Here is a 19078-nt window from a genome sequence, read left to right as displayed (position 1 = left end):
GGTGCCTGTTTCATCCCGAATTTGCATGTCCTAATGTTGGGAAGAATGGACATAGCTGAGCAACTGTTATTGATGGGAGGCACTAAGCGTATCATAGGTGCATAGATGACCTATCTACTGCTTCTACCGCTCATATAAACCATTGTATTCCATGCTACAAACGCCACCTAGTTTGATGTAAACACATATCTGATCTTCTCTCTATTTGCTTAGTTAATTGATCATTTCATTTATAGGTCCTTGGGGGAAGTGCCATGACCTGACTTTGCATACCCAAGCCCTGTAGTACCTTTGTGCACCTCTGGACATTGGCCCTCATTCCGAGTTGATCGCTCGCAAGGCGAATTTAGCAGAGTTACACACGCTAAGCCGCCGCCTACTGGGAGTGAATGTTAGCTTCTTAAAATTGCGACCGATGTATTCGCAATATTGCGATTACTAACTACTTAGCAGTTTCTGAGTAGCTCCAGACTTACTCTGCCTGTGCGATCATTTCAGTGCTTGTCGTTCCTGGTTGACGTCACAAACACACCCAGCGTTCGGCCAGGCACTCCCACCGTTTCCCCGGCCACTCCTGCGTTTTTTCCGGAAACGGTAGCGTTTTCAGCCACACGCCCCTGAAACGCCGTGTTTCCGCCCAGTAACACCCATTTCCTGTCAATCACATTACGATCGCCGGAGCGAAGAAAAAGCCGTGAGTAAAATTACTTTCTTCATAGTAAAGTTACTTGGCGCAGTCGCAGTGCGAACATTGCGCATGCGTACTAGGCGGATTTTCACTGCGATGCGATGAAAAATACCGAGCGAACAACTCGGAATGAGGGCCATTATCTTGGCCAACTTTGCTAGGATCCAGAAAGCTTGTTTGTGTCAGACAAGTAGCATCATTGATGTGGCATCTATTGAACAGGTGCTGCTGCCAAGCTAATGACGTGCCATGTTAGTTTCACACCTCTTATCTGTAGCACAGAGCACTATGATGGTCTGTTGCTAAATCATGGCCTCTGCTCCTTTTGTGACCCTCGGCTGAGATCAGCTGGTTGTTAGGGTCTCAGCACTAATTGGGGAAAGGGGGCTGTTAAAAGACAGAAATTAAATGTTGGCATCCTTTCCCACTAAATCATTTAATCCAGGTGCTCAGGAATGTAAAACAAATATTCCACGTCTTAGTAACAGCAATGTTCATCCCGAGAAATTGTGGACATTCATTCTAGATATGGGCAATTAAATGTATATATTAAATCATTAATAAATACACCTCAAATACTCATGTTCCAAGCATCCCTTTATTGTCCAGGTGTGGGATTAAACTAATGATGCAGGTATGTACTGTGCAGTTTCCATCTCTCCCTACTGTGCGCACAGTCTGCAGCGTAGCAACGTAATACATAGAAGAACCTGCAACCTATTATCCCTGATCCCCTTCAGACGGCGAGGAGCTCGTTTCCACTTGTGTCATGAATTTGCAGAGCTTCATGTTCTGTTCTTCTTACGGATTTGCAGTAACACAATGAAAAACTAATTGCTCGATCAATAGGAAGATTAAGCAAGTCTGGCAAGTATCCATTGTCAGGAACATTGAAGTGTTCATATGAAAGCAGCATAGAACTCCATTAGGGATTTATGACGTGCCTAGTTCCTACTGTAAGGGATTGATAGGCTCAGCCCAAAACTACTATCATCACTGTGTTTAGGGACAGGTACTCTGAAACGCTGATGGATTCATTTGACAAAGAGGTTAGAACTTTGCGGTACTGTGTCTGGATTCTAAGTATAGACAAAGTACTATGTAGAATGCATTAGTCTTGCATTGTATGTTTAAGGAGCAACTTACACCCAGCTTGGTCTCTGCTTCTGTCTAATAGTGCATACAGGGGACATCAATGACACTATGACTGTAGGTGACATGTGAGTTCACAACTGCCCGGCCTGTTCCACTGGATGATTTGCTTCTGACCAGACCCTCATCCTGATCACCTGTAGAGTAGAGTTGACACCTCCATCACCAGCTCAGGACACTTTCTAGGCTCTTGTACCCATCTCCCAATAAATCACAAAACTTTGTAATTCATTTAAGTTCAAGGATCCGATGTTGCTCAGGGATAGAGCTTGAGGCTCATGTCTGGGATAGTGGGAAAGTTGTGATCAGGGGCCGGCCGCAGGATGAGAGTAAAAGGACACAGCTGTTTGTTTTCCTGAAAGCTCTTTTTTTTCGCCCCTCTCTAAGCAGGCCGAGGAGGGAGGAGGGTTAAGCGACGGGGCTACAAGTGGGAGGAAAGCAGGACAAGGGGGCTTTTGACTTGAGCCCTCTGTGAAAGCAGCTTTAAGCAGCGCACGGGAGACACCTGCTGCTCAGTTTTCATATTGCATCTAAACTCTCCTCTTTTTCAGGGTGCCAGAGGCCCTGATGGACCAACGGGAGGACCTGGGCTACCAGGTACCAAGGTAAGTGCCCTTGCAAGTGCCAGCTCCATACTACTTAATTTTCTACACAGGCTACTGATTCAGGAGTTCACTATCTCACGCTTGCAGCTTTTTCATCCTTACATAATTAACCCTTCCACTACCTGCACTTCTAGCCCCTGTTCTCCAGCCTTTGCCAACATTACTTTTCCTGCCTGATCCCCAATGACACTGATCCTATTATGGTTGTAGAACTCTAGCTGTCTTTAAACTACAACTTCCAACATGCTCAGCGAGCGGACTGTTGTTTGAGCATGCTGGTAGGTGTAGTTTTTAATATGCGCTGGAGACCCACATATTAGTTACATACACGCTACCACCCTGTTCTCAGGGAGAAATGCCTTTCATAGCTAATTATTCAGCCGCTCAGCACCCTTTCTCCACCTTGAACAATGACCTGTTCACAGGGCTTCCGATGCCTGCCAGCAGAAATAAGACTGAATGTTTATTTCAGTGGCCTTAAAAAAAAAAAAATTCCATTTATGGGACCAAGCCGGCAGCAGGCAATGCACAGGGATAAACACTCCTCTGGCAGCTGCGAGGTGATTGTGTGCTGTTGCTGGCGGTCTGGTAAGCTCAGAAAGGGAATTCAGACTGCTGTGACATAAGTCCTGGATTGTTTTATTACATTTTATCTTCCTTGTCCTGCAGTCCCCTTCTCCTTCCAGGACCTATCTGTACCAGATGTGTATAATGTTAGCAAATTGCAGTTCCCCAGCACTTTTAGACAGCTACTCATGCAAATATGAATTCATTTGATTAAAAAATAAGAAGCATTCCTTTAAAACGACCTATAAACTGTGAGCTAGATTTCCTTATGTGAACAATTCCTGAAAATCTGGGTTCGGGGTACTTAAGTTGTCGTATACACTAATTTTAAGGCCATCAGGGCGTGCGTGCGTGCGTGTGTGTGTGAGATGTGGTTTGATTACAGGCCTGATTAGTTGATAGCCTCACCTGGTATTTGTTTTGCACAAATCCATGTCTGCGCCAGATCAAGTCACAGGTCCATATGACAGGTGATCAGTCTGGTAGGACAGAGACAGGTCTAAATGTACAACACTAAGAGACCACATCCATTGTTTAGCCATTGCTCAAATCATAGTGCATCTGGCGCTGAAAGCTGAACTGTTATCCCCGCTTTATACCAGCCTTGTTGTTAGGTGGGCATGAATGTTGTTGTTTCAGTAGCAAATCAGAAAGGATCTTTTATAATCACCTTTTTCTTTCCCTTCTTTTTTTTTCTTCTTCAAGTAATAGGTTACAATAGGTATATGTCTCTTCCTTTTTTTGAGTAGAGTGCCGCTGGCATTAATAAGGGCAGCCAGCAGCAATGTTGGAAGAGCCAGACAAAAGGGAATATTTATTAATGGTGACAGAAAAAGTGCAAGAATCATTAATGATTAGTGATCATTACAGGAATAGTCAGAACAGAGGCCGAGGTGCAGTACCTGACCTTCCAGACCACTTTTCCCCGTACAGCATAGGTCAGACTGAGTGACTACGCGGTAATGGCTGTGGTATGGAAGGTAGATAGTAACTAGGTCGACCACTATTGGTCGACAGTAACTAGGTCGACGGGGTCTTTATGTCGACATGGTCTAGGTCCACAGGTCAAAAGGTCAACATGAGTTTTTTGGGTGTCGTTTTCTTCGTAGAGTGACCGGCAACCCTAATTACTGCACCATGTCCCCTCGCATGGCTCGCTTCGCTCGCCATGCTTCGGACAAGGTGACTCGCTCTGCAACCGATTCGCTCGTCACAGATTACCCTTCCAATTTTAGTCCACGTGGATCGTTAAGTAAGAAAAGGTTCAAAAAATGAAAAAAAAATTTGTGAAAAACTCATGTCGACCTTTTGACATGTCGACCTAGAACATGTCAACCTAGAAACCCTGTCGACCTACTTACTGTCTACCAATAGTGGTCCTAGACACTGTTGACCTAGTTACTGTCGACCCAGAGACCGGATCCAGGGGTAATATATAATGAGATAATAACTATTAAGCAACTTGTGCATCTTCACACCAGACAGTCCCTTATCCACAAGTGTATCACTTTGGGAGGTGTATTGTGTATAAAGCTCTGATATTACTCTCACAGGTATAATATAGGGCATGTATGATTCACAGCCTTTTCAGAACAGAAGGGGTTCAATTGCTGCTGCTGGAAACTAGCATTGCTATGGGAAACTACTCCACTTCCCTGCTTCTCCACTCTGTGGAAGGTTTGATACCTCTCCCCCAAGATCACTTTCCTTAATTTTAAAGACCTATTAATCTCACAGCAACGGACATGTTGTCCATATGGGGTGGTTTGACAGTGGTCAAACGTTAATGCCTAGATGTACAGCACACTAAATTAGAGCTGTCAGCACATTTTTCCCCCATACTTCATATAGTAGCGCAGAATAATATCTACTGTGTAAACAATGGTGGGGGCTCCGTAACAAGGATCAGTGATGTTGTCAAACCTGCGCACTCCAGTCGTGGTAAGAGTGAACGGTTACTGACTGGCCTGATGCCTGAGGTCAGGCGGACTATACACGGCTGGGTGACTGGGAGCAGAACCTCCCCAATCTGCCCTCCTCTACACCTTTCAGATGATTCCCATCATTATCACCAATGTAATAATCGCTGAAATGTGTTTTCCTCAGGACTTTAATCCTTTTAATTAATCGGCATACACAAAACTTGTTTTTTAAAAAAGGAAAAATTTAAATTTCCCTTTAATTCATAGACATTGATGCATCACATCTATTTAAAAGCTGAACGTATGGGGATTCCGAAAGCAGTTGGTTTATATTTGCACTGTTGTTACAGCTGGGATTAGTTCCTGTGTATTGGACGTACACTATATGCTGTCTCTATCCAGAAATCAGTGAGGATTGATGACTTGTTTCGTCAAAACAAATGACTGTAGAGCTGGTACTTAGTGAAAATAACATAATTCAAAAGTTATCGCGTGCTGGGCGATCTATGGAGCAAGTAAAAGAACAACGGGAATATATTTCTTTTAAGGAACTATTTCTATTAATAGAATTCCTCTCGGGTCGATTTTTACAATACAAAAATCACCCCACCCCAAAATAGAATGCAGGTGGGTCCTAATGTCCTGAAGTTCCACTGCTCTGGAGATAATCACCCAACACACTGTTCCTAGTGAGCTTCCACCTGTCATACTTCTCCCCTGCACCAACACTTCCATCCTGCTGTTCCCCTGCCCCACCACTTCCATCCTGCTGTTCCCCTGCCCCACCACTTCCATCCTGCTGTTCCTCTGCCCCACCACTTCCATCTTGCTGTTCCCCTGCCCCACCACTTCCATCCTGCTTCTCCCCTGCCCCCACCACTTCCATCCTGCTTCACCCCTGCCCCACCACTTCCATCCTGCTTCTCCCCTGCCCCACCACTTCCATCCTGCTTCTCCCCTGCCCCCACCTCTTCCATCCTGCTTCTCCCCTGCCCCCACCTCTTCCATCCTGCTTCTCCCCTGCCCCCACCTCTTCCATCCTGCTTCTCCCCTGCCCCACCTCTTCCATCCTACTTCTGCCCTTCCCCCACCACTTCCATCCTGCTTCTCCCCTGCCCCCACCTCTTCCATCCTGCTTCTCCCCTGCCCCCACCTCTTCCATCCTGCTTCTCCCCTGCCCCCACCTCTTCCATCCTGCTTCTCCCCTGCCCCCACCTCTTACATCCTGCTTCTCCCCTGCCCCCACCTCTTCCATCCTGCTTCTCCCCTGCCCCCACCTCTTCCATCCTGCTTCTCCCCTGCCCCCACCTCTTCCATCCTGCTTCTCCCCTGCCCCCACCTCTTCCATCCTGCTTCTCCCCTGCCCCCACCTCTTCCATCCTGCTTCTCCCCTGCCCCCACCTCTTCCATCCTGCTTCTCCCCTGCCCCCACCTCTACCATCCTACTTCTCCCCTGCCCCACCACTTCCATCCTGCTTCTCCCCTGCCCCACCACTTCCATCCTGCTTCTCCCCTGCCCCACTAATTTGGGTAACAGGGAGGAGCGTATCCCCAGGGAATTGTGGTTAGATCTTCTATATTTTGGACCTCTGATCTGGTCACACCCATGCCCCTAGTGACACCACTGGGGATCGGTATGTGATTCTGCCGGCTGGGATGCCGAATGTCAATATACAGACATCGGCATCCCGGGCGCTAGAATTCCAGCAGGGGGGGCGAGCGCAACGAAGCGCCTTGCGGGCTTGCAGGTTCTATTCTCCCTCTATGGGTGTCGTGGATACCCATAGAGGGGGATTCACCTACATCACCGGTATTCAGGCGGTAGGATAGTACACCCGTCGGGATCCCAGCGTCAGTATTGAGACAGCTGGGATCGTATGGGCAGTATGTTAACCGCATACCCACAGTTTATTGTATACGAGAGGATTATAACCTGTCAGTGGACTTTGGGAGGAAATAAAGAGGTTATAAAACAGAAACAAAGGCAATATCGTTCTGCTTGCAGAGTTTCGCTGGCCCAGAGATGGTATAAAAACATATCTATTTCTCCTTCATCCACTAGGGGCCACTGGAGTGTAGTTACAATGGGAGATAGTAGGTGGTATTGGTAGCTGGCACTTTAAAAATTCTCACACTGTGGCTAGCTCCTCCCCTACTATCTCCCCTCCAAGCCAGTCTTAGTTAAGTGCCCGAGGTAGCTGGTTCACTTGGGTTTAGCTGAAGAATTTTCTTCTTTTTTCTTTATTATTTTATTTTTCTTACACACACTCACAGACTGGCAGCTCTGCCACTGCCAGTCTGCACCGTGGGAGCTGCCGGCGGGGTCCCATCGCAGCTGCGTGCGGCTAGGGATGGGCCCCGGCTGAGGGAGACACTGAGCTCTCCTGAGTTGGCGGACACCGCTGCGTGCGGCGCGTGTCGCGGCCACTCCATCCAGCAGAAGATTCCGGCAGCATGGCAGCGGTGAGTATCAAAAATGGTCGGACACCGCTGCGTGCGGCTTGTGTCGGGACCACCCCACCACAGAAGATTCCGGCTGGACGCCGCTGCGTGCGGCGTGTGTCGGGGCCGATCCACCAAGAACACAGTGGTGAGTGAAGTATACTTTATTTGTGGTGGCTATGTATGTTTTTAGAGCAATCTGTTTATTGTTGTACAACCCACTCCAGAAGGGCTCTCTGGGGCTGTAATGTACTTTATTGTATCCTTACCTGTCCTCCTCATGGAGAAACAGACAGGATGATTGGGGGAGGCTGAGTATGTGTTTATACAACCCTGACTGAAAAACGGGTGTGTGTCATTCTGATAACCCTCTGCTCCCCCAGCTCCCCGCACCCCCCGCACAGATCCCCACTCAGCGCGACTCACAGAGCCGGCACAGGGATCCCGCTCGAGCGCAAAGCAATGTTTAAATTTGGCGCCTTGTACGGAGGGGGCGGAGCTAAGTCCCGCTCTGTAGAGCGAGCTCAGCGCTCCCTGCTCCCAGGCGGCGACTCGCGCTCTGTTCAGCGCAACACTCCCCGGCGGCGGCTAGCAGATACAGGGCTCTACTAGCGCTGTATAGCGGGCTCAGCGCTCCCCGGCGGTGACTCGCAGGCCCAGCGGAGGGTACAGCTCGCTTCCCGCTTAGTTTTGCAATAAGGCGCCATAGCCGGGGGGCGGAGCTAACTCCTGCTCTGTACAGCGGGCTCAGCATTCTCCGCTCCCCGGCCACTGTTATAGTGTAATAGGCATTTATGTGAGTTTAATGCACATGGTGCTGGGGAGAATGTGATATAGTCAGAGTGGCTCAGCACTAATCCAGTTATCCACTATATAGATTTTATCGCATAGCCCAGAGGAGTTTCACTCTGGCGGCCATTTCCTCCCTGCACAGACCTGGCTTCATATTTGCAGTGTCTCCTATAGCCCAGTGGGCTAATCTTGCACAGTGGGCTCCCAGGTCTCCCCATCGCTAGGCAACAGCTCTGGGATTTGTAACTTTTCGATACTTCAGGCTGCTGAAATATAGATACATTCCTCCTGCAGTAGAGTCCTCTACCCAGCATTTTCCTACTTGCAAATCAGGGAACCTGCTCTATTACAGTAGCTGGGACTCAGCTCAATAATAATTAAAAGGATCTACTGTGCAGTATTTATTTACCTACGGTGTGTGTGTATATATACATATATAGTTATGTTTGTGCATGTATATATATAGATATATATATTTAGGTGCGTGTAGGTATGTATATAGATAAATCCATAAAATACCAGATATAGGGGATAAAAGCCTACGGCCACACCACCCTGAACACGCCCGATCTCGTCTGATCTCGGACACTAAGCAGGGTCAGGCCCGGTTAGTACTTGGATGGGAGACCGCCTGGGAACACCAGGTGCTGTAGGCTACTTCCGCAATGTTTTCTAATAACAACATCTTGCACATAACATTTTCCCCCATCTTTCTCACAGGCTGGTCACCATTTTGAAAAGCCAGCGGAACCTCAGAGAAACATCTGGTGCACCTTAATTAGCGGTACACTAAATACAGGGCGGGGTGTTGCCTTCCCTTTATTATTCCTTCTTGTCACTAGTTACTAATGCTATTTGTAATTGTGGAATGCGTGTAAGGCATCAGACAAATAGCGCTGCGGCTCAGTACGCTAGTAGCGGGTATCTGAACAGGGGTTTGAATCCAAACAAAACTTTAAGGAGAACTCCTATAGCCTAGGGCTAAGACTCCTGTCCCACAGCGCAGCGTTGCTGGTTCAGGTCTCCGCTGCTCCAGAAAGTTTATTTTAATCGTATCGGTCACTACACATTATAGTGCAGACCTTACGTAGGGCTCTGTTTATTTAACCCACCTTTTCTCCTTTCGTTTGTCTCTCCTGGGATAGTCGAAGAATTCCCTCTGAGGTGTGAGGTATGCGGCGGAGCCATCTGCTTCGCCCTCCACGCACCTGCACACCCCTGTTTGATCAATGATGCAGGTAATGTCACTATTATCCAGACAATAGCTCATCAGGTAAGCCCTTGGACTTTGGTTTCCAAGGTCACAGGATCAAATCACAGCGGGACCAAACACACCTTTCCAAAAATAAACTTTGCTAACATTCCATGCATTACTGATGTCTGTTTTCTGTGGATCTGAACCAGTGTCTCAGAATATACAGGTACATAATACAGCAGTTCATCTGATACTGCAGGTAAAGGAGGAGGACACGTCAAGTCCATCAGGGTTCCACGCCATTGACGAAAATGACAGCGACTGGTTCAGTTTCGGATGAGCTGGGCAGGCTCCGGTAGGCGGCCGACAGACACCCGAATACACAATATCAGGTATCAAACAAGGTTTGTTTTCCTATCTTTTCCCCGCAGATGGCAGGAGATGGTATCAGAACCTCTCTAAGGTATACACCTCGGTGTATCGCCGGTCCATCAAGCCGCCGTTTTCCTGAGGCAACCTTGCTCAGGGATCCATCGACATATGCGGCAGCATGGTTCTACCGTATCCGGAGCAGGTAGGTTGGGGAACAATTGTCCTCTAGGTTACAGGATGCTTCGCATCAGGATCAATTGATACTTTGATACAGGTCAGAATCACGATTCTGCTTTATGTTCCTTGGAGGTCTCCATGTCTACAGACTCGGACCCTGCATCTTCGCTTGGGCTGTCTTAACCCGACGACCTCTGGGGCTGCGACAGTGACAAGTAAACATGAAATCCTACGGGGCAGATGGTTCTGGGGAAGGAACTTTCTGCAGGATTTCTTGAACCAATGGAGGTAGGTCCACTTTGATTTCTCCTACTACTGCCCCAGCTCCAAGACAGACCTTTACTGGTCTTCCCTTTAGATTTTTTCGTGCCCTTTCAGGTTTTTGACTCCACACGGGTGATATCTTCGTCGCCAGGGGTTCTCAGGGTAAAAAGGCTGAAGCAGAGGTTCAACATCCTCAGTCCAGTCTGATTTTATGTCATCCTATACACCCATTACACCTGCAGGGTCCCAGGGTAGGCGCAGGTCGATGGGAGAAGGCTTGGGCGGTTACAACCGTCTCAGGAGTCCCTCGGCATGGGTCGGCTGATTTACGATGACAAGAGAGTCATACTGCAGGCTGCGCTCCATAGGTTTCTAACCGCAAAGGGTGTTGATCCCTGTTTTACACATATCATTTGAATTAGGACAGTTCTCAGGCCTTTGTTTTCTTTTCACGTTCCGAAGCCAAGTGGCTCGGACAGGCCTATTCTGGCCTTACAATCCTTTTAGTCTGTGATTGCTAGTTTAAACAAGAAAGGGAGTTTTACGTGTCCCTTGTCTTCAGAGATGCCTGTTTACTGATTTCCGTTGGACAGGCTTTTCTCAGATTCCCCCTTAACAGGATTCTCATTTTCACTGTAAGTCCTTTACTCTTCTCTCTTCCGCTCCCACAGAGTTTAGGAAGATAACAGAATAACTCTTTTTCAAGGGCAGTGGGTGACGTTGGTTCCCTAATGGGACAATTTACTGCTACTATCCCACTCTGTACATTAGGTGGCTTCTGAATATCCGGAGGATCCACGAGCTTCTGATTCGACACAGATCCAATTTATGCTCCGCATAGACGTTTCTCAACACGGTCCGTCAGAGGTTTTTTTTCATTCCTCGGCACCAGAGACTCTATTTCTTCAGTCAAGTTGCGACGTAATGAGTGGTCGCCTCCATTCCTCTCGGAACGTGGGACAACAATCTTGTTTCCAGATCAAGCCACCAGGTCAGACTCCTGGGTGAGGGAACATGCCCCGGAGTTTTGTCAGCTGGTCCGCTGTGGGCGGAGATTTCGGATCGACCTCAGGGCGTTCTGACTGACTCTTTAACCCTTTATTACTCTCGGACGGCAGTAGCCGTGGAGGCCCTCAGGGCTCCGGGGAGTTTTCTGGTTATTCTATCCTGCCTCCTTTTCTATTTCTACTTCAGGTTCAGTAACACAGGAGGGGATTATGCGTGCTAGTCCTCTCGGTGGCGCTGGTTGGGCCACGCATGACTTGAAGATACAGATACGCCTGTTGTCAGTAGAGGAGCCTTGGCTCCTACCTCGACTGGACTGTCTACTTCAACAGGCTCCTTTTTTTTTTTCTCCTTGTTCAATTTTACACTGGTTTCGGTTACCCGTGTGACTGTTCACGAGACCTCAGAAGGGAGGAGTTCCCTAGTTCGGTTAGGCCTACTGGGCTCCGATTTCAGAAGTCTATTACCTCTTCTCGCTTTTGCCACTTTGGGAAAACTTTATGGAACATAATGAAGATAAAAGGGGGTTTTTCCCCCTTCTTCCAGTTACCATTCATCTTTGGTTTCTCTGGGAGGTTTTTTGCTCCGCTGCGCTTCAAACCACACTGACCGGAATTTTAGGTCTCTGCCTTTTTCGCTTTTCTTCCAAATGAGATTAGCCTAGCGGCCGTAAGTTCGGCCTCTTGTTCAGGGAGTACTCTATTGGCAACTCCCCGGGCTCGGCTTCGGCCTCAGCGGTCGTTTCTTCCAGAGGGGAGGTCCATTTTTCATATAAATCTGACACTAGTGGTTTTCAATCCTCTCTGAATGTTGTCAGGGCTCGTCAACTCTCTCTACAGAGGTCTCAGGCTATTCGATGAAGTGTTTTTTCTTCTTTGCTCTGGACGATGCTCCCGTACTAAATAGCCGGGGCCCCAGCATATGCTGGACAGTTGGATACATCTGATCATCAGACAGTCTTCTTGGCGGTTACTAGGGAACCTCCGTTTTCCAATTCAGCGCGCTTTACGCGGATTGTAAGACCTTCGTGGGCAGCCGCCCGCGGGGTCTCCATGAATATTTTGTCGGGCGGCTACTTGGTCAAACCGACATTCGTTTTGTCAAATTCTACAAGTTTGACACTTTTACGGCCTCTGCATCACTGTTTGGCCGAGCAGTTTTTACAGGACTCTCAGCGCTTTCCCACCCGTTTTTTGGGAGCTCTGGGACGTCCCCATTGTAACTACACTCCAGTGGCCCCTAGTGGATGAAGGAGAAATCAGGATTTTGGTACTTACCGATAAATCCCTTTCTCCGATTCCACAGGGGCCACTGGACGCCCGCCCAGCGCTGTTTCTCCTGATTTTTGTTTGATTAACGATTGCAGATCACCATATGACTGCTTGTTGGGTTCAGGCTAGCCTGGTTTTTTGTCAGGTTCTGTTCCAGGTTTAGTTTGTGTTCGCCTGGTTTACAGGGCGTCGTTAACCTCCTCTACCTTACGGTTTGTTTATTACAGCTCTCCTCGGGCACAGTTTAACGTAGACTGGCTTGGAGGGGAGATAGTAGGGGAGGAGCTAGCCACAGTGTGAGAATTTTTAAAGTGCCAGCTACCAATACCACCTACTATCTCCCATTGTAACTACACTCCAGTGGCCCCTGTGGAATCGGAGAAAGGGATTTATCGGTAAGTACCAAAATCCTGATTTATTAAGCTTCATTGCGCTAATCTAGTGTATTTTCAAACCTCATTCTGCCATGTAACCCTGGAAAGTGTAGAAATTGCCACCTGACCTCCTTAGCACACAGAAAATCTCTGTTATCTGTGACGATAACTAAATGCATTTATACGTAGAGCAATTCAGTCATAGAAATACTTTAAGTAGCAGGTGTACTACCCGTTACCATTACCGAGCCTCTGGGCCTGAGTAATAGGCCCTACGCACTGGCCGATTACACTGAAAGATATGAACGATCTCGTTAATTAATGAACAAGATAGCGTTCATATCTTTCAGTGTGTAGGCACCAATGATGAACGATGCGCAGCCCCGCGCTCGTTCATCGTTGGTGCCAGCTCGTTTATGCCTGCAAGCCAATATGGACAATATCGTCCATATTAGCATGCAGGGCTATGGGGACGGGTGACGGAGGGAGTAAAGGAACGTCAATCCCCCCGTCATTCCCAACCCCACAGCCGGCAAATGGCCATTGTGTAGGGCCCTTAACTCCTATCATTGGGGTTTTAGCCATCAGGATCCCTCTGACCGTGCACTTTTCTGTCATTCTATTAATTTCTTTAAAAGTGTACAATTTTTGGGTACGACTCAGCCCACTGCATTTATAACATCCCCCTTTTTTTTTTTTTACAATAGACTGTCTATGTACATGTTTAATGGGTCACTAAACCTAATCTGCAGATGATGGAATTTAACTTTAACTTTGGGGCATATGTATTAAGCCTGGAGAAGTGATAAAGCAATGATAAGTGCAAGGTGATAACACACCAGCCAATCTGCTCCAATATGTAAAATGATAGTTAGGAGCTGATTGGCTGGTGCATTATCACCTTCCACTTATCACTGCTTTATCACTTCTCCAGGCTTAATACGTCTGCCCTGTTCCTTTTTTTTGCTATTTAAAGTAACATTTTCTTTGATGCTGGTCTACCCTGTTTTATTTACTTTCTGCCCTGGAGAAACGCAGATTTCCCCACTAATACGTGGTGTAGTTTTTGAGCCGACCCTTTTTGATCATTTTAACTGAGGCTCCCTGTTACTAAAACAGTTATTTAATTCTTCTGTAAATAGTCTCAATGACCCTTTCAACTTTCACTATATATTTAGGATTTCTCTTAAATCGAAGAAACATTAAATGTGTTTGACAATGAAACATTTGTGCACGTCTCCCGGCCTCAGTGGATGAATCGGGCATTGTGGAGTTGCTCTGCCCTGTGACCCAGTTGTTCTCCATGAATGACAGCAGCCAATCAGAATGATGCATGTAGGAATGCCCACCGCACATGGCACCTGCTAGATGAAGGCAGCCCTATCTGGGCTGCTCTGGTTGGTCTACAGTCTGATTTATAATGAGCTGTGTAAACACAAGGATACCAGTATGAAACCTTTTCCCATGTGCAGTAGTAAATTTTAACATTCTATGTTACAGGATTGCATTCTCCATGACAGAGCCGATCTTCCAAGCCCTGGTTTGGGAGGGGGCTGTGTATAGAGCTAGAGTGGACATCTCCCTGCTTCCTGTTCCCACAGAGGTGTTGTTCTTTGTCATTGACTTGCTAAGCCACCCGCAGACAGTCTGTATGATACTGCGATGCCTTCATGCAGACCGAGTTGTGCTGAGGACAGGCACTTTATCCACTGTAATAGTCACCCCTGACCCCCAGAACACACACTGACCGCTTAGAATTAGTGACCAAGAAAACATTCCTTCATCCCTGGTAATAGAGTCTCTTGGTGCTTAGTGTATAACCATGTATGTATAAGTGTAACTAATATTAATTGCTTTAAAGGTATTTTACCTCTATTTTTAGCATTCAATCCTTATTGGTAGATTAACTAAATAAACTCGCTAAGGCCAGCCATACTTATAACTAAGGATGTAAGGAATGAACTATTTTAGGATTTGGCCAATGCCCAATTCAGACCTAGATGTACACAACAGATAATAGTAAATCATACATAATAATGACCACATTATTGTGTATAGCAAACGGCAGCAATTCCACCCTCCCCCCCCCCCCCCCCCCCATTCTGTTAATGGCTCCTACCCCCCTCACCTTAGAGATGGCTGCTAGCCTCCCCTTTCCCACCCTGGAGATTGTCGCTGATACCCCCTCCCCACCCTGGCGACAGCCTCTACACTCCGTCCTTCCACACCCTGGAGAAGCCCGCTGATGCTCCTCAACTTGGAGGAGGCCCCTATCCGCCTACCCAACCTGAAGATGTCTGCTACCCCTCCCCACCCTGGAGATGGCTGCTATACCTCCCAGCCGTGGAGATGGCTGCCATTTTCCCCATCACCATTGCCCCCCACACCCTGGAAATGGCTACTGTCCCCACACCCTGGATTTTGGCACTATTGCCCTACCAGCAAATGACCTGACATACTCCTGCACAGCAACTGAATCCCCATAACAGCAGCCTGTTGCAGAGATCACCCCCTATAACTGTGAGACACCTGATGTAAAGAAACTGAAGTAAGAACTGAGTAAATACTCTTTTGTCCAAAAAGACCTCTGAAGCGGCATGAAGACTCCAGAAGAAAGTGCCATTGTAGGAGCTATGCAGCTGTCACCTCTGCAGTCATCATCATGCATTAGGTTTTGTACTGGAAAAGGGTTCTGCCTAATACTTTAAATAATGTGTGCATTTTGGCCAGAAGCGTAAGATGGGGGGGGGTTCTGCCACTAGTGTTCAGTGAAATCCTCCTAGGTTGCAGGAGCAGCTGAACACACAGGTTGTCCGGACCCTTCAATATTACAAATGCGAATAAGGGAAAGTTGTGTCCAGCGCTCACCTACTCATTTGTTAAAACAACCCACTGTGGTCCAAACTCAAGGTTCATCGCAGCAACAAAATCCTCCTCTAATGGGCAAAACCATGGGGGTAATTCCAAGTTGATCGCAGCAGGAAATTTTTTAGCAGTTGGGCAAAACCATGCGCACTGCAGGGGGGGCAGATATAACATGTGCAGAGAGAGATAGATTTGGGTGTGGTGAGTTCAATCTGCAATCTAAATTGCAGTGTAAAAATAAAGCAGCCAGTATTTACCCTGCACAGAAACAAAATAACCCACCCAGATCTAACTCTCTGCAAATGTTATATCTGCCTCCCCCCTGCAGTGCACATGGTTTTGCCCAACTGCTAAAAAATATCCTGCTGCGATCAACTTGGAATTACCCCCCTAGTGCACTGCAGGTGAGGAATATGTAACATGTGCAGAGAGAGTTGGATTTGGGTGGGGTGTGTTCAAACTGAAATATAAATTGCAGTGTAAAAATAAAGCAGACAGTATTTACCCTGCACAGAAACAATATAACCCACCCAAATCTAACTCTCTCTGCACGTTACATCTGCCCCACCTGCACATGGTTTTGCCCATTGGAAGATTTTGCTTTTCAATCAACCTTGAATTAGGCCATATGTGTTGTAGTAGAGAGATGTACTAAAACAAAATGTGCATTGAACTTAATTTTTTTATGTGAAAATACATAATTTCCATTGTCTGGAAGAATATAATTTACAGAGAAAAATTGTAATTTCAACACACATTTTGTTTTAATACAGCTTATCTCTCTCACTACAGCACAGTGAGTTATTCTAACAACTGATTAGCTGAGCGCTGGACACTATTTTGGCCAGAAGAGCAAACCAAAACCATGATAGTACATTGTACTTTTATCACCAACATAAATACATTACACAAATATCTCCTGGTAACACTTTGGGTTATCGTTGAAAGGGATGTCCTCCTTCCAATGAATTGATTTATTGGCTTATACTTGTCCATTAATAATGTATAATAAACACATATTTTGGCTAATGTAAATATTAAAGATGTATTCATTAAGCTCAATGTAGAACTTTACTAGTGTATATGATGGTTAAGTCTGCTTGAAAAGACCACTGTTTAGTACAGTTCCAGTGCTTGCCTTCTCTTCTCCTTAATCGTGTGGTTCCAAAACTCGATTTTCAAGGTACTATAACTGTCCAGGTATTAAAGATATCCACAGCTCAGCACAGATGGTTAATTCAAATTGTCGGAGGTACGTATCAATTAAGTCACCTGTGGCCAAGCATGGATATACTTAAAACCTGGACAGTTATAGGCCCTACACACTGGGCGATAATACTCAAAGATATGAACGATCTCGTTCATCAATGAACGAGATCCCGTTCATATCTTTGAGTGTGGCGGCCCCGCGCTCGTTCATCGCTGGTCCCCCGTCGGCTGTGCATGCAGGCCAATATGGACGATCTCGTCCATATTTGCCTGCACTTCTATGGAGCCGGGTGACGGGGGGAGTGAAGAAACTTCACTCTCCCCGTCACTGCCCCCCGCCGCCGGGTCGCCCGTAGGCCGTATCCGCCGTCGGGCAGCTCAGCGGCTGATCGCTCAATGTGTAGGGCCCTTTAGGGTGCCTTGAAGACAAGGATAGGGAATCTCTGCCCTAATCCATTTACCTCCTGCCATAGCTTTTCTCTCAGTCTTATTGTGGTGTGATCATCTTTTCATAATACAGTAGGTTTAGGGTGTAGTCTGGTGGTGTGTGTGTGTGTGTGTGTGTGTGTGTGTGTGTGTGTGTGTGTGTGTGTGTGTGTGTGTGTGTGTGTGTGTGTGTGTGTGTGTGTGTGTATTTGAGATATCTTTACACAAGGGGGCAGATGTATTAAGCCTGGACTGGAGAAGTGATAAAGCTGTGATAAGTGGAAGGTGATAATGCACCAGCCAATCAGCTCCAAACGGTCATTTCTCTAACGTCCTAGTGGATGCTGGGGACTCCGAAAGGACCATGGGGAATAGCGGCTCCGCAGGAGACTGGGCACAAAAGTAAAAAGCTTTAGGACTACCTGGTGTGCACTGGCTCCTCCCCCCATGACCCTCCTCCAAGCCTCAGTTAGATTTTTGTGCCCGAACGAGACGGGTGCAGGCTAAGGGGCTCTCCTGAGCTGCTTAGTGTAAAAGTTTAAAGTAGGTTTTTTATTTTCAGTGAGACCTGCTGGCAACAGGCTCACTGCACCGAGGGACTAAGGGGAGAAGAAGCGAACTCACCTGCGTGCAGAGTGGATTGGGCTTCTTAGGCTACTGGACATTAGCTCCAGAGGGACGATCACAGGCCCAGCCATGGATGGGTCCCAGAGCCGCGCCGCCGGCCCCCTTACAGAGCCAGAAGACTGAAGAGGTCCGGAAAATCGGCGGCAGAAGACGTCCTGTCTTCAATAAGGTAGCGCACAGCACCGCTGCTGTGCGCCATTGCTCTCAGCACACTTCACACTCCGGTCACTGAGGGTGCAGGGCGCTGGGGGGGGGCGCCCTGAGACGCAATAAAACACCTTTTTTGGCAAAAAATACATCACATATAGCTCCTGGGCTATATGGATGCATTTAACCCCTGCCAATTTTTCCATAAAAAAGCGGGAGAAAGGCCGCCGAGAAGGGGGCGGAGCCTATCTCCTCAGCACACTGGCGCCACTTTTTCCTCACAGCTCCGTTGGAGGAAGGCTCCCTGACTCTCCCCTGCAGTCCTGCACTACAGAAACAGGGTAAAACAAGAGAGGGGGGGCACTAAATTGGCATATAAATATATACAGCAGCTATATTAGGGAAAAACACTTATATAAGGTTATCCCTGTATATATATAGCGCTCTGGTGTGTGCTGGCAAACTCTCCCTCTGTCTCCCCAAAGGGCTAGTGGGGTCCTGTCCTCTATCAGAGCATTCCCTGTGTGTGTGCTGTGTGTCGGTACGTTGTGTCGACATGTATGAGGAGGAAAATGGTGTGGAGGCGGAGCAATTGCCTGTGTTAGTGATGTCACCCCCTAGGGAGTCGACACCTGACTGGATGGTCTTATGGAAAGAATTACGTGATAGTGTCAGCACTTTACAAAAGACTGTTGACGACATGAGACAGCCGGCAAATCAGTTAATACCTGTACAGGCGTCTCAAACACCGTCAGGGGCTCTAAAGCGCCCATTACCTCAGGTCGATACAGACACGGACACTGACTCCAGTGTCGACGGTGAGGAAACAAACGTATTTTCCAGTAGGGCCACACGTTACATGATCACGGCAATGAAGGAGGTTTTGAACATTTCTGATACTACAAGTACCACAAAAAAGGGTATTATGTGGGGTGTGAAAAAACTACCCGTAGTTTTTCCCGAATCAGATGAATTAAA

General features: G+C 47.3%; 1 protein-coding gene and 1 non-coding gene across 2 annotated transcripts in view; both read left to right on the top strand.

The window, feature by feature from the left end:
• COL27A1 (collagen type XXVII alpha 1 chain) overlaps positions 1 to 19078 on the top strand; it is a 453351-nt gene that overhangs the window by 262432 nt on the left and 171841 nt on the right. Inside the window, exon 29 of the mRNA XM_063936676.1 lies at positions 2392 to 2445. Coding sequence (XP_063792746.1) covers positions 2392 to 2445 — 54 coding nt within the window. The remainder of the gene's footprint in view (positions 1 to 2391; positions 2446 to 19078) is intronic.
• LOC134950195 (5S ribosomal RNA) lies at positions 8706 to 8824 on the top strand. The gene has a single exon (XR_010183204.1). It is a non-coding gene; the product is annotated as a 5S ribosomal RNA (ribosomal RNA).

Source organism: Pseudophryne corroboree, chromosome 8 (genome assembly GCF_028390025.1).
Source record: "Pseudophryne corroboree isolate aPseCor3 chromosome 8, aPseCor3.hap2, whole genome shotgun sequence".
NCBI lineage: Eukaryota > Metazoa > Chordata > Amphibia > Anura > Myobatrachidae > Pseudophryne > Pseudophryne corroboree.
The sequence above is the reverse complement of the archived record's forward strand: the minus strand, read 5'-3'. Positions and strand labels throughout refer to the sequence as shown.